Source organism: Drosophila subpulchrella, chromosome 2R (genome assembly GCF_014743375.2).
Source record: "Drosophila subpulchrella strain 33 F10 #4 breed RU33 chromosome 2R, RU_Dsub_v1.1 Primary Assembly, whole genome shotgun sequence".
Lineage (NCBI taxonomy): Eukaryota > Metazoa > Arthropoda > Insecta > Diptera > Drosophilidae > Drosophila > Drosophila subpulchrella.
The window spans coordinates 15,633,192-15,645,481 of NC_050611.1; the positions used below are offsets into that span (position 1 = coordinate 15,633,192).

Consider the following 12,290-nt stretch of genomic DNA (forward strand, 5'->3'; position numbering starts at 1 on the left):
TTGGAACCCATATCCACGCCCACGGTGCAAGGAACTTGTATATATTTTTTCGATTTCCTTTTTAACCAACGTGTTAAACGAGAAATAGAGAAATACCCCAAACAGATCGATTGTAACGGATACGATTATAGCAAATAAAGCAATTTGTTCTTACAGCATATGTTATTGTGTTATTATTATATTTGATATTAAGAATTCAAGGATTCATATAGGTATAGGTTGGTAAGTAAAAAATATGTTGAAAGTTATTATATCTAACGAATTTAAAAAAAAATTGTGTATAAAATATTTGTTGCATATTTTACTTATCATTTAATTTTGCATTTAAATTTTAGCGGGTTTTGTAACAATCGAAATCGATAGCTGCAGGTAGTCGGTAGACACAGTGCCATCTCTATTTGCAAGAAAACACGGTCACACTGGTGACGTGGCCTCAAAACTAGAGATGGCGAAACTACCAGAGATGTGACAAAATCATCGATAGTCGCCTAAAACATCGATGTTTGTACAAATTTTAAAAACATCGATGCATCGATTTCTCCACCTCTACTCAAAATTTTTTGTTCTGGAAAATGCAAAAAGTTTGCATTTGTTAAGTTAATTGTGCTTAGCAGCGAACGCCAAGTCCCCGGAATCCGCCTGCCAGTCCAGGACGTGTCCGCATCCAACCGGAGCACGCGAGGAGCGCCAGAAATCGCGAGCGAACGAGAACGAGTGCGGAAGTAAGTTTTCGAGAGTGGTGAGAGCGCAGGGCAGTGCCGTGAAAATCGTTTAAATCGCCTTCGCGGAGGAAAAACCAGCCCAGGATTCACCCACACACCATAGCCCAGTGTCCAGCCAGCGGATTCCACAACTTCCCCGGTTATTTCCACGGAATAAAAGGCGGAAAGGCCAGCTCACAGCTCGCACAGTTCGCAGCAAAATTGCCAATCAAGGGCGCAAGAAGAAGAGGCAACTACAAAGTGCAAGTGCTGGTTGAGAAACTACATGCCACTGGGAACTGAAGCTCGGAAAGGTGATAAGTGACTGGTAACCATGATATGGACACACCGTTCGATACGCCTTGATTGCCCCCAATTACTTTGCGTGGGTGGTGGGGCAATGAGGCGGTGGGCGGTGGGCGTGGCGGGTTGACTTTGCCAATAGGCACGTCATCAAAAATTCGCTTTGTTTCGGAGTCGATTCCTTACTGCTTGCGTTTGCCTCCAACTGCAACTGGGTCACCCCACCCACTTTGACCCGCCTTCCAGCGATCGCTGACGGCGAGGTCAAGTACTTGGGCACACACAATTGTGTTGGGCGCACGCATATCATTGTAAAAAAAAACCCATAACGCTCTGCCGACGAAGCTGTTTAAACAGCCGAATGTGATACAATTACCAGCTTATTTCCGACTAACTGTTGACGTAGACACACTTCTGTAAACATTGGCTCGAGATACTTACCCACGCAGCCAGCCAAGCTCATAGCTTGGTGATAAAGCCTCGTTATAGCATAATTTCACATTCCATTCAAACTGCATTATATCCAAATATTTGTCCGCTGGGGAAGCCTCCCCATCTGGAATTATATGCACCCATCTATGAAACATTAATCAGCTGCACGTTGGGCTAAAATGCTCATGTAACCCGTATTTCGGCATTGAACGATAAGATAAAACCTAATATCATGTCGGCATGTTCGGCAGCAACGCAACCTTCGTGTGTGATAAGATAGTAACTAAACGAAACTTAATTCTCCATCTTTCAGACCTCGAACTTATGAATTAGCAGCATGTCGGCCTACAATCCGAACTACGTGCCTCCCGCCCACGCTCCTATGCCTCTGAACGGCAACAATCTGGTGAATGGCCTGCCCGGAGGCGTCCAGCAGCAGCAGCAGCAGCCAGGTCCTCCAACTGGCCAGCCGTATCTGCCGCAGAAGCAGCCACAACAGTTCCAGCAGCCACCTCCTGCAGCAGCTTATCCGGGAGCAGGAGCACCGGGTAACCTGCCACCGCCGCCGCAGTTCAACAGCGGCATTGCGAGCCAGTTCTTGCCGCCCACGTCAGGAGCAGCTCCTCCTGTGCAGCAACAACTGCCGCCTAGCACGTTGCCGCCCCACATGCGTCCGCCCACCGTCAACGGACCACCCCTCACCAACGGCAGCAATGGGGCGTCCAGCGCCAACTCCTCACGCACTGCCTCCCCAAGGCCAATGGGAGCAGCTCCTCAATATGTCCATGGACCCATCGCCGCAGCCCTTAACAATCCGCCGGCGGCGTCGGGACTGCGTCCTTCGCCTCAACCCGCGAACCAATCCCTGGCCAACCTGACAAACAACCTGGAAAATCTGAACTTGAATCCGAACCGGACGAATGGAGGTGCCAATGTCGTGCCACCGCCCCAGCAACAGTACCCGCCCTTGACGCAGAAGGACTTCAGGGGCGTGGCTACGGCGCAAACGGGTCCACCGCAGTTCAACGATGCCAGCAGTTTGTTGGCGGCCAGCGGAGTGGCTCCAACAGTTCCGAATGCCATGGCGACGCCATTTAGTGGACAGAAACCTCCCAACTTGGGTCCGAACCCGGCGAAGATGTTCGGAAGTGCAGCGATGCCTGTCAGACCTCCGCCACCACAGGCAGGACAGAGAATCCCATACGGAGTGCCTCCGCCGACTAACTCCGAGCAGCAAAACCAGCAGAACAACAACATCCAAAGGGCAGCTCCGCCTCCAGGGGCATCAGCGGCCTGGCCGCCCAATTTGGCAAAGGCAGTGGTGCCTGGAGCGCAGCCCCTAGTGCCTCCGCCGCAGCAGCAACCCCTACTGCCCCCGCCGCAGCAGCAACCTCAGGCGCAGCCGTATCCCTACTCCCAGGCGTATCAGCCAGCGCCACAACAGCAACCACCTCCCCCTCAGTCTGCAATGCAGCCACCGCCTCCGGGAATGTTTGGAGCCCAGCCAACCGGAGCTCCATTGCAGTATCAGGCCCAGGCGCCTCCGCAGGCTTATGGACAACAACTTCAGCAGCCACCCCAGGCGGCACCCGGAGGACCCTTTGCCACTCCTGCTCCACTTAATGTTGCTCAGCAGGGTTTTAGCAGATTGTGGGGACAGGACACCATCGACCTCATGCAGAACCGGCACATATTGTCACCAGCAACGCTGCCGCCGCCAAAAGTTGTCCTGCACAACCAGTTCCACGAGTCGATCAACTGCAGTCCGAGCATCATGCGCTGCACGCTAACCAAGATCCCCGAGAGCAACAATCTGCTGCAGAAGTCACGTCTGCCGCTGGGCATTGTGATACATCCGTTCCGCGATGTCAACGTAAGAACTTTACAGAAAGCAATTTAAATTCTTATACTCTAACATTGTGTATCTCCCATAGAGCCTGCCTGTTATTCAGTGCATCAACATTGTGCGCTGCCGGCTGTGCCGTACATACATCAATCCCTTCGTCTACTTTGTGGACAGCAAGATGTGGAAGTGCAATCTGTGCTACAGAGTCAATGAATGTAAATAAGAATATTTTCCGACATCGCAAAGGAGCTACTATTTACAACTATTTTCTCCATGCAGTGCCCGATGATTTCCAATTTGATCCGGCCACCAAGACATACGGCGACGTGACCCGACGGCCCGAGGTGCGCTCCAGCACCATCGAGTTCATTGCCCCTTCGGAGTACATGTTGCGTCCGCCGCAGCCGGCCATGTACCTGTTTCTCTTTGACGTCTCGATAATCGCGCAGCAGAGCGGATACCTGGAGGCCGCCTGCGCCGTGCTCAACCGTCACCTGGACGAGATGCCTGGGGACGCACGCACCCAGGTGGGATTCATCTGCTTCGACAGCTTCGTGCACTTCTACAGCATGGCTGAGGGACTCAACCAACCGCATGAAATGACTCTGCTGGACATCGAGGACCCCTTCCTGCCGCGACCCGACAGTCTGCTGGTGAACCTGAAGGAGTGCAAGGAGCTGGTGCGGGATCTGCTGAAGCAGCTGCCCAAGCGGTTCGCCCACACTCACGATCCGGGTTCTGCCTTGGGAGCTGCCCTGCAGGTGGCTTTTAAGCTAATGGTGAGTGACGTTAATTCAAGTTCCTGAGAGGAGTTAGTAATGTAATGTATGCTGGTATTTCTAGCAATCGTCAGGCGGCCGCATCACCGTCTTTCAATCGTGCCTTCCCAACAAGGGACCCGGCGCCCTGGAGCCGCGCGAGGATCCCAACAATCGCTCGGCCAAGGACGTGGCCCACCTAAATCCGGCCACCGACTTCTACAAGCGTTTCGCCCTGGAGTGCTCCGGCTATCAGATAGCTTGCGACCTCTTCCTGATGAACCAGCAGTACAGTGACATGGCAACCATCTGTGAGTGGCTCGTTGTGATTTTTAAAACCAATTTATTTGCTGGAGTTGTATTTAGTTTATAATTATTTGAATACTAGAGGGCTTGTAATAGATATTTTATTTATTATTCGATTTTACTCTACCTTTCAGCTGGCATCAGCAAGCACAGCGGCGGCTGTGTTCACCACTTCCCGCTCTATCAGAAGACCAAGCCACATATGGTAGACTCGTTCCGTACGTGCTTTAAGCGCTATCTGACCAGGAAGATCGGTTTCGAAGCGGTGATGCGTATACGCTGCACTCGCGGCCTGCAGGTGCACACATTCCACGGCAACTTCTTTGTGCGCTCCACGGACCTGCTCTCGCTGCCAAACGTGAATCCGGATGCGGGCTATGGCATGCAGATTTCCTACGACGAGAGCCTTACGAACGTGAAGACCATTTGCTTCCAAGCTGCGCTGCTCTATACGAACAGCGAGGGCGAGCGGCGGATTAGGGTACATACGGTCTGTTTGCCGGTGACTGCTTCGCTGCCAGAGGTTATGCACTCGGCGGACACGGAGGCCATCATTGGGCTGCTGTCGAAAATGGCTGTGGACCGTTCGGTGGCCTCCAATTTGTCGGATGCCCGCGACGCCTTCATCAACGCCACGATCGACGTGTACAACGCCTTCAAAATTGCACAAAATCTGCCCTCGGGTCAGTCGGGTCAGTTGATAGCCCCGCGCAGCCTGGCGTTGCTGCCGCTTTATATCCTTGGGTTGCTGAAGCACGTGAGTTTATCTGGACGTTATGTTAGTGAACACAGTTTTAACCGCTCGTTACTTTAGCCCGCCTTCCGCGTGGGCACCAGTACACGACTGGATGATCGCGTCTTTGCCATGGACTGCATGAAGACGCTTCCACTGGACCAGCTGATGAAGTACGTCTACCCAGAGCTGTACAAAATCGATGCGCTGATCTACCACGCCCGCAACTCGAACGTGAGTTCGACGCAGGACGACGACGAGGATGAAGATGAACCGCTGCCGGAGTTGCCGCGCCTGCAACTATCCGCGGAACAGTGAGTGGTGGTAATTTACTTTTTCATTCGGATATTCAACCCCTTTCGTTATAGTTTGGACTCGCGATCGATATTCCTGATGGATTGCGGCACACTGATAATGCTCTATGTCGGGCTCAATGTGCCACCCGATGTTTTGGAAGCTGTGCTGGGTAAGACTCTAGTCAGGACATTGTGGAATCCCTGTTAACCCTTCCTATTTTCAGGCATCAGCTCCACTGCCGAGCTGGGTGACTATGTATACGGATTGCCAAATGTTGTGAGCAACGAGAACGATGTGCTGAAGCGCTTTATTTTGCGACTCAACTACGATAAGCCCTACTCGGCGCTGGTGCAGATAATTAGGTGAGTTGAAAACCCATGAAAATGGTAATTGCTCTTGCTAATATCACTTTCTATTTTGAAAAGGGACACGAGCACGGCCAAGGGCCAGTTCATCGAGAGATTAACCGACGATCGCAGTGAATCTAGTTTGTCATACTATGAATTTTTGCAACACATTCGGGCTCAGGTTAAATAGTACATAAGCAGGAAATCCTACCACTATTGTATGCTACATAAATACGAGTTTCTTAGAACCTAAAAACTCAGACTCTGGTGACTAAAAGCGAGAAGCGAATGCAGGCGAAACTGGCGCAACACAATGGATACCAGTATGGGACATCTACATCCACTTGATTCTCCATCATCCCTACCCCCTTAACGATCCCCCTACCCACTCTCTCTCGGCTTAGGTAATTTTAAAGTGCATGTATTTATTTATTTGTTGATTTGTTGCACTAAAAAATAAAATAAAATCAATTAAAGATCATAGTAAATGCGAGAGAGCTAACTTGTCACAATTGTAACTAGAAATCGTTGCCAGTTCGTTTTAGGCGAACATTAGTCAAAAGTCCAGCTAACCAGTCAGTAGAGCTCCCCTGCAAGCGGATTGCACTGTTATTTATTATAGATATTTTATGCAATAAACCAACGAAACTGATGTAAATTATATTTTAACGCGATTTTCGTTTGTTCCAACTGCTTCTAACATTCTGCAAACTCTCAGACCCACAAATTGTTATCGCTTATCCCATTTGTTTGCTGTTTTCAGTAGTATTTATTTCCCGGAATCCAGAGGAATCTATCAGACAATTCTATTTATTTATAAGAAGGAAGGAAAGGCGCTTTGTTGCACTGTAGTTAGCGAACTTATTTCAAACGAATGTACGGGAACAGATTTGGTATTGTGTATTGCATTGATTGGACTGCTAGGAAGTGAATGTCTTAAGCTTAGAAGAAATATTATACTGTATCAATAAAGAGACCCCATACCTGTACACCCCAGGTTATCGTTCTTTAAGTGGGCTAACTAATCGAAAAACCATATACATATACTGTACTATACTTTATACATACACGAGTACATCAAGATATAAAGCGAAATAAATTTTAATTAAATCGTAAAGCAATGAGTTTTATTTTCATACGGAGGGCACATACGGTGTACTATCTTCGAACCATATATTCCGTTTGGTGAAGAGTTCTAAATTATTTGAGAATCATTTGGAATGGCAACATAATGCTTATAAGCTTATCAAAAATTTGATTGTTATATTCATATTTCAAAGACGGAGTAAATGTAGTGGTAAGTTTATCAAAGTTCCCCTACATGAAGGAGATGTCCGCTTCAAGCCAAAGATTTCTGGAACAGGAAAAGTTGTAGATATGGACATGAGTTTGTATTGGGTATCTGGACTTACGGATTGAAGAAGGGTGAGCGTGGCGGATACGTTCTTTTGGGTGGTGGACAAAAGATGGGATCCAGCTTGTCATCATTGGTTATATGAAAACAGGGATGATGGTTCTGATCCCAGTCCGATGACTTTTCATTCGGACGGTAGCCATCTGCCGAGTGCTCGATCTTTACGTGAACACTGAGATGATCTTGAAGGAGGAACACCTTGTCGCAGAGATGGCATTGGAAGTGTCCATCTGTGCTGGGCACATGAGCCTCATGGAATCTCTTGTAATGCTGATGCAGCTCCAGCGATGATCGCATTCCGCGCCCGCAGAGATCGCAGATTTGGCTGTGACAGGCCACCGGCTGTGGAAAGTGGGTGGTCAGGTGGTCATCCAGCTTTTCAATGGCATCGAAGGTCTGCTCGCACATCAGGCACGTAACGTTCACTCCAGACAAGTCTGTCTCCATTATATTGGCCTGCTAATCATGAATTAATTATTATTAATTACTCACACTTAATTTCACAATAAAAATAAGTACATATGAACGGAAAAGATCCTTTAGGAATGGAAAAACTATTAATTCATAAATTTTTACGCACTCTACAATCTCCTTGGGTTCCAATATCACTGTTAAAATTAAGGCTTCACTACACCACTCTCTTGACTAATTTTTATTACTCCGTCTTCCTTTTTTCCAGAATTCGGGCAGAATGCGGACCTTAAAAGTACTAGACCTTTCTCCTCGGCTTTGAAAATACAACTGTTCTTTTTCCCGACCGAATATTTTCTCGATCAATAGAGAGAGAGAGAGAAAAAAAGATAGAGAGAAAGGGAGAGAGAGAAAAGAGAAATGGGAGAGAGCGGATGGTCAGTGGTGTAGCCGCCTTAGCCATTTTTTAGCTATATCTATTATAACCCAAAAGCAAACAGTTTTATCATATTATCGAGTAATAAGTTTGAGAAGTCCAAGAGGTACATTTAAATGTATGTATTGTTGGGGCGGGTGGCTTGATCGCTGAAATAGATAAAGTCCCAATAACGAAGGGTACGAAGGTTAGAAACCCCAAACTACCCCCGTGTTTTTTGCGCGACGGGCATAGGTGTTTATAAGAACTCATTAATTAGGCTGTAAATAAGAACTAATTAAGCCTAACTTAACTTAAGCGCTCCAGAGCGGAGCGGAGACTTAGGGGAGAGATGGAGAGGGAGAGCGGACGGCAGTGCGAGCGTGCGAGATGTAGACATCTGGATAAAACTGCCGCTCGACACTGCCTCCTGAAATTAAACGCCCTTTTGACGTAAACATGTATGTATGTTTATTAAAACAAAGCATTTTTTAAGTTCTAAAACTAAAATGTTTAATACTCTACAGGACAATATATTCAAACATATATGATGATTTTACAGCATGGAAGCGGCAGCTATCTCGTTTATGAGTTCACACAAATCTTAAAAATTGAATACGCTGTAAAGAATAATCCTTTCCTTACGTTCGTAAGAAAATTTATGAAGTACAGACTGAGTGGATGAATAGTCGTGATTTTCAGAACAACTGCACAGGACAATTTAAAATGTTTTTTTTAAATTGGTCAAAGCGGAACCTTCAGCCCGGAACAAATAGGTCCGAATCTTACTTATTGCCCTGATCTAACCAGGATGGTAAGCTGGATCCCATAAGTTACAAAGGATTCAACTAAGTTCCACAAAGAGCAGAAATGCGATGCCAAAACTAACTAAATAATTCCGTCTATGAAGTATTTATGCTAAGTGAATACAACGCTTAAAAAAGAAGAAGAAGATCAAAAGTAAATGTTCATCACATTAAATTTTGCGGTCCACAGCAAAAATCACTTGGTTATCGTCTTCCCCCTGATATAATGACGTAATACACATAAATATGATTTGAATCCGCCTCCAAATTTATAAATAATTTGAAGGACAAATACGCATGAAAATCAAAAGAAAGTATTAAGTGCTATTCATTTATCATTAGCTTAATGATTTAAGTATTTTAGGAAATTTATTTTCGTACGATGAGTAATAATAAAATTATATGCCTTCTCTTTAATCGTACGTTAAATTAAATTTCCATTCCCAAATAACTTAACAAATTGTCCTTTTTATGAACGAACACAATAATATATTGTTTAAGGTACATAAGTATAAAAACATGTATATATTATATTTGTGGATACGTATTTAAGATTTATTTAAAAGTTACTGGGTAGATTTATTTGTTTTAAAATACCAGACGAACAGAAACTTAAGCAAGAAAGAAAAACTTTTTGTAGGTCTTAGTACAGTTTACTGATAAGTGTACGCCTAAAATATACGCCGTCTTGAGCGTTCTGTTCTCTTATTAAATTAATCGTATAAATTATTTTTAACTTACTAATTTTAGTTTTGTTTCAAATGAGTTTTACGATAAGTTACTAAGATAAGTGTTTTATATTTAAAAAAAGGAAATTTGTGGTCGAATAGGAAATCCGCAAGAGCTAAAAGTCGCAACGTTTCAGTGATAGGTGTACATTTGTGTAAATTTTAATAGTGACGGGTTGTACAAGATAAGGCAACGACTTAAAAAACTAAAGAAATGTTCGAATAGGAAAACCGGAAGCGTTACAAGTCTAAACGTTCCACTGAAAGGGTGAGAACATTATTATTATTAAAAAAAAACAAACCAGCAAAAAAATTTGTTGATTTCAGCGTATTCTTCGACCTCTTAAAAATATATTGACAATGATGTTCAAATACTTACTAAACAAGAAACTTAATGAGAAGCTATTTCCTTTGTGGACCTTTCAATAAAGTCGTTTTAGTAAAAGCTTCGTTCCCCCCAAAAATAAATAGATTCAAATCGCAAATAAAAACTTTGTAGGTTTCAAAAACTCATTGAACAGTTAAAATTTTTGACGATACGAAATACATGTGTTGCCAAATGTCTAGGCTCTTTAGGGAACTAAATATCAGTAAAATCTTAGCGGGAGATTATTTTTCACTACAAGTACATCCAGTAATACGAGAGTGCCCGCTGAGAAATACCACTTTACTGAGTTGATTTCAAACGATTTAGAGGACACCAAGGGTACAAAAATCACATTCCGTTGGTATGGTGCACATAGGTTTCTTTATTTATTTTTCATTAATGGCGATTCGTTGAAACCTAAGAGACGAAAGACGTCGAACTCGATCGTCTGACCGTTCAAATTTCTTTGCTGAAGTCAGCAACTTGATATTGTTTATTTTGACATAAACATTTGGCTATGCCTTTTGGGATTTCGAAGTCGAGATCGAAAGTGCTGAGGACACAGAAAACCTCGCTAGCGACATGGATATGTATCCATGAAATTATATACGTACAATGTACATTGTACATACTTGGAAGCTCCATAAAATGAAGAATTTGTATAGTTTAAGTAACGATACTAAGAGTAGTCAGCTCTGCTGACATCCGCTTAAGGGCGATATGGTTCGATAGCTCGAATATTTTATATTCCAGTTGGGGGTTTCCACCACAAGTCCAATCCAGTTTTCCTTATAAGTATGCATCGCAGCCCAGCCATAGATCCCTAAAAAGAACCAAGAATTCAGAGGGGTTGCAAGATGGTAATAGAACTTATGTAAACATACGGATTGAAGAACGGCGAACGTAGTGGATACGTTCGCTTCGGTGTGGGTTTGAAACCCGATTCCAGAAGCTCCGGCTGCTGACGTGGCGCACTGAGATACTTATCCGCTCGCTCGCTGGCTGGATTATACTTGGCTGCGGCTACGGCGTTGTAGATTTGAGTGCTCCAAATCTCCCTCTTCGGTTCTTCGGTCGGCGAAGATTTGTTAGAGACTAAAACCGGGACCTGCGCAGGCGGCGCAGGCGCATCAGCGGCACTTGGAGACTCCGGTTCGGAAACACTTTTGGCCGATCGGACTATCCCATGTTTGACCTTCATGTGCATCAAAAGAAAGTTGCGCCGCTTGTAGCGCTTCTTGCAGGTGGGACACCTGTGCTGCTTCTGCACATCCCTGCCAATCGCACTCTCGGGCAGCTCCTCCTCCGCGTGGAAATGGTTCTCATGGTATCTCAGGGACTGGCGGGAGCTCAGACGCTTCCCGCACCAGTCGCACTCGAACTGACCTCGAAGGTACACCGACTGCCTGGGGATTTTTGGTTTAATCAGCTCCGGAGATCGTGGCTTTATGATAACCGAGACTGGAACCGGTGCTGGAGCTGAATCTGGAGTCGGAGCTGGTAAAGAATCTGGAGATTTGGGTTTTACCAAGACCGGTGGCTTTTCCACTGGAGGAGATCCCGACTCGTGGGCAAATAAGTTGTGCGATTGTTCACGCGGAAACAGTGGGTTCTTTAGAAGGGATCTGAGCACTTGAGGTTGAACCGGCATTTCCTGCGGAAACTGGGATGGCATGGGTAAATGTCGAGGTCCTGGTCCTGGTCCTGGGAATTCCAGTGGTTGTTGGATGGGATGTTGAATGGGTGGTTGAATCATGTTCGGATGGTGATGAGCCGGAGGCATTGGATAAGCCATCGGCGGTTCGAGAGGCGGTGAATAAAGATCCAGTGGCGGCCGGTGTCCAAAGTTCATGGGCATGTGGAACTGCATCTGATGACCCATGCCCTGATTGATGGGATGATATAAAGGCTGTTCTATGGGATGCGCGAAGGTCTGATTGAGGGGGTGAATATAGGGTTTCATCATTGGCGGAGGCTGAGGCTCCTGCGCCTGCGCATGCGATGTATTCCAGGCGGTCATCTCCGCCGCATGTTGGGTGAGGTGTTCCTTGAGCGTTTCGTAGTCGTTGAAGGGCTGCTTGCAAAGATAACACGGAATGCACAGAACGAATCCTTCCGGAACATTAACATGTCCATTGTGGGCCATGGCCTCCTTGAGCAGGGGCATGTCCATGGGCGAAAATGGTGGAGAGGGGATGCCGGGCGGAATTTGTGTAAACATCTTAGCTGGAAACCTAAGGGGTTCCGGCCGGCGATGATGGTTACGATAATCAAAAGATTCCGTCTCTATGATCTCCACATCGCTATCACTTTCCGGGGGCATGACTTTCCTTGTATGGTGGATCGGTCTCTATTGAATTACAGTTAAAGTAAGTCCACAAAAATATTCAAATTTCAGAACACGAGTGCACAACTGCGCACATCAA

The 12,290-nt window shown here is 45.9% G+C and overlaps 3 protein-coding genes across 7 annotated transcripts; 1 reads left to right on the forward strand and 2 right to left on the reverse strand.

Annotated features, from left to right (window-relative positions):
• The first annotated feature begins 518 nt into the window (after positions 1-518).
• LOC119549683 (protein transport protein Sec24A) lies at positions 519-6,712 on the forward strand. Of its 3 annotated transcripts, none has more exons than XM_037857896.1 (10): positions 519-1,029; positions 1,750-3,309; positions 3,371-3,497; positions 3,562-4,061; positions 4,126-4,351; positions 4,481-5,103; positions 5,161-5,393; positions 5,448-5,545; positions 5,600-5,738; positions 5,802-6,712. In XM_037857896.1, exons 2-10 carry the CDS (start codon positions 1,774-1,776, stop codon positions 5,911-5,913), a joined length of 3,594 nt encoding a protein of 1,197 aa, XP_037713824.1. In that variant the 5' UTR covers positions 519-1,029; positions 1,750-1,773; the 3' UTR covers positions 5,914-6,712. The 3 variants fall into 3 exon arrangements, with proteins under 3 accessions (XP_037713824.1, XP_037713822.1, XP_037713823.1); XM_037857894.1 differs by having other exon boundaries at positions 519-1,015; XM_037857895.1 differs by having other exon boundaries at positions 519-722.
• Positions 6,713-6,822: 110 nt separating this feature from the next.
• Positions 6,823-7,880, reverse strand: LOC119549684 (uncharacterized zinc finger protein CG12744). 3 transcript variants are annotated; one of them, XM_037857898.1, is made up of 3 exons: positions 7,718-7,880; positions 7,136-7,596; positions 6,823-7,077 (listed from the first exon to the last, which is right to left on the reverse strand). In XM_037857898.1, the coding sequence occupies exons 2-3, from the start codon at positions 7,582-7,584 to the stop codon at positions 7,041-7,043; spliced, it is 486 nt and encodes a 161-aa protein (XP_037713826.1). In that variant the 5' UTR covers positions 7,585-7,596; positions 7,718-7,880; the 3' UTR covers positions 6,823-7,040. The 3 variants fall into 3 exon arrangements, with proteins under 3 accessions (XP_037713826.1, XP_037713825.1, XP_037713827.1); XM_037857897.1 differs by having other exon boundaries at positions 7,136-7,593; positions 7,718-7,878; XM_037857899.1 differs by lacking the exon at positions 7,718-7,880 and adding an exon at positions 7,657-7,672.
• Positions 7,881-10,226: 2,346 nt separating this feature from the next.
• On the reverse strand, positions 10,227-12,290 carry LOC119551703 (bromodomain-containing protein 4B). Its single transcript, XM_037861176.1, has 2 exons — positions 10,749-12,290; positions 10,227-10,687 (listed from the first exon to the last, which is right to left on the reverse strand). The coding sequence occupies exons 1-2, from the start codon at positions 12,185-12,187 to the stop codon at positions 10,654-10,656; spliced, it is 1,473 nt and encodes a 490-aa protein (XP_037717104.1). The 5' UTR covers positions 12,188-12,290; the 3' UTR covers positions 10,227-10,653.

Excerpts from the sequence above, each read along its gene's own strand:
- LOC119549683 (XM_037857896.1), top strand. The coding sequence starts at position 1,774 with ATGTCGGCCTACAATCCGAACTACGTGCCTCCCGCCCACGCTCCTATG. Across the intron at positions 4,062-4,125 it reads AGGTGGCTTTTAAGCTAATG|CAATCGTCAGGCGGCCGCAT; the intron begins GTGAGTGACGTT and ends TGGTATTTCTAG. Across the intron at positions 5,394-5,447 it reads CTGCAACTATCCGCGGAACA|TTTGGACTCGCGATCGATAT; the intron begins GTGAGTGGTGGT and ends CTTTCGTTATAG.
- LOC119549684 (XM_037857898.1), bottom strand. The coding sequence starts at position 7,584 with ATGGAGACAGACTTGTCTGGAGTGAACGTTACGTGCCTGATGTGCGAG. Across the intron at positions 7,078-7,135 it reads CGCTCACCCTTCTTCAATCC|AAATCTTTGGCTTGAAGCGG; the intron begins GTAAGTCCAGAT and ends TTCCTGTTCCAG.
- LOC119551703 (XM_037861176.1), bottom strand. The coding sequence starts at position 12,187 with ATGCCCCCGGAAAGTGATAGCGATGTGGAGATCATAGAGACGGAATCT. Across the intron at positions 10,688-10,748 it reads CGTTCGCCGTTCTTCAATCC|GGATCTATGGCTGGGCTGCG; the intron begins GTATGTTTACAT and ends GGTTCTTTTTAG.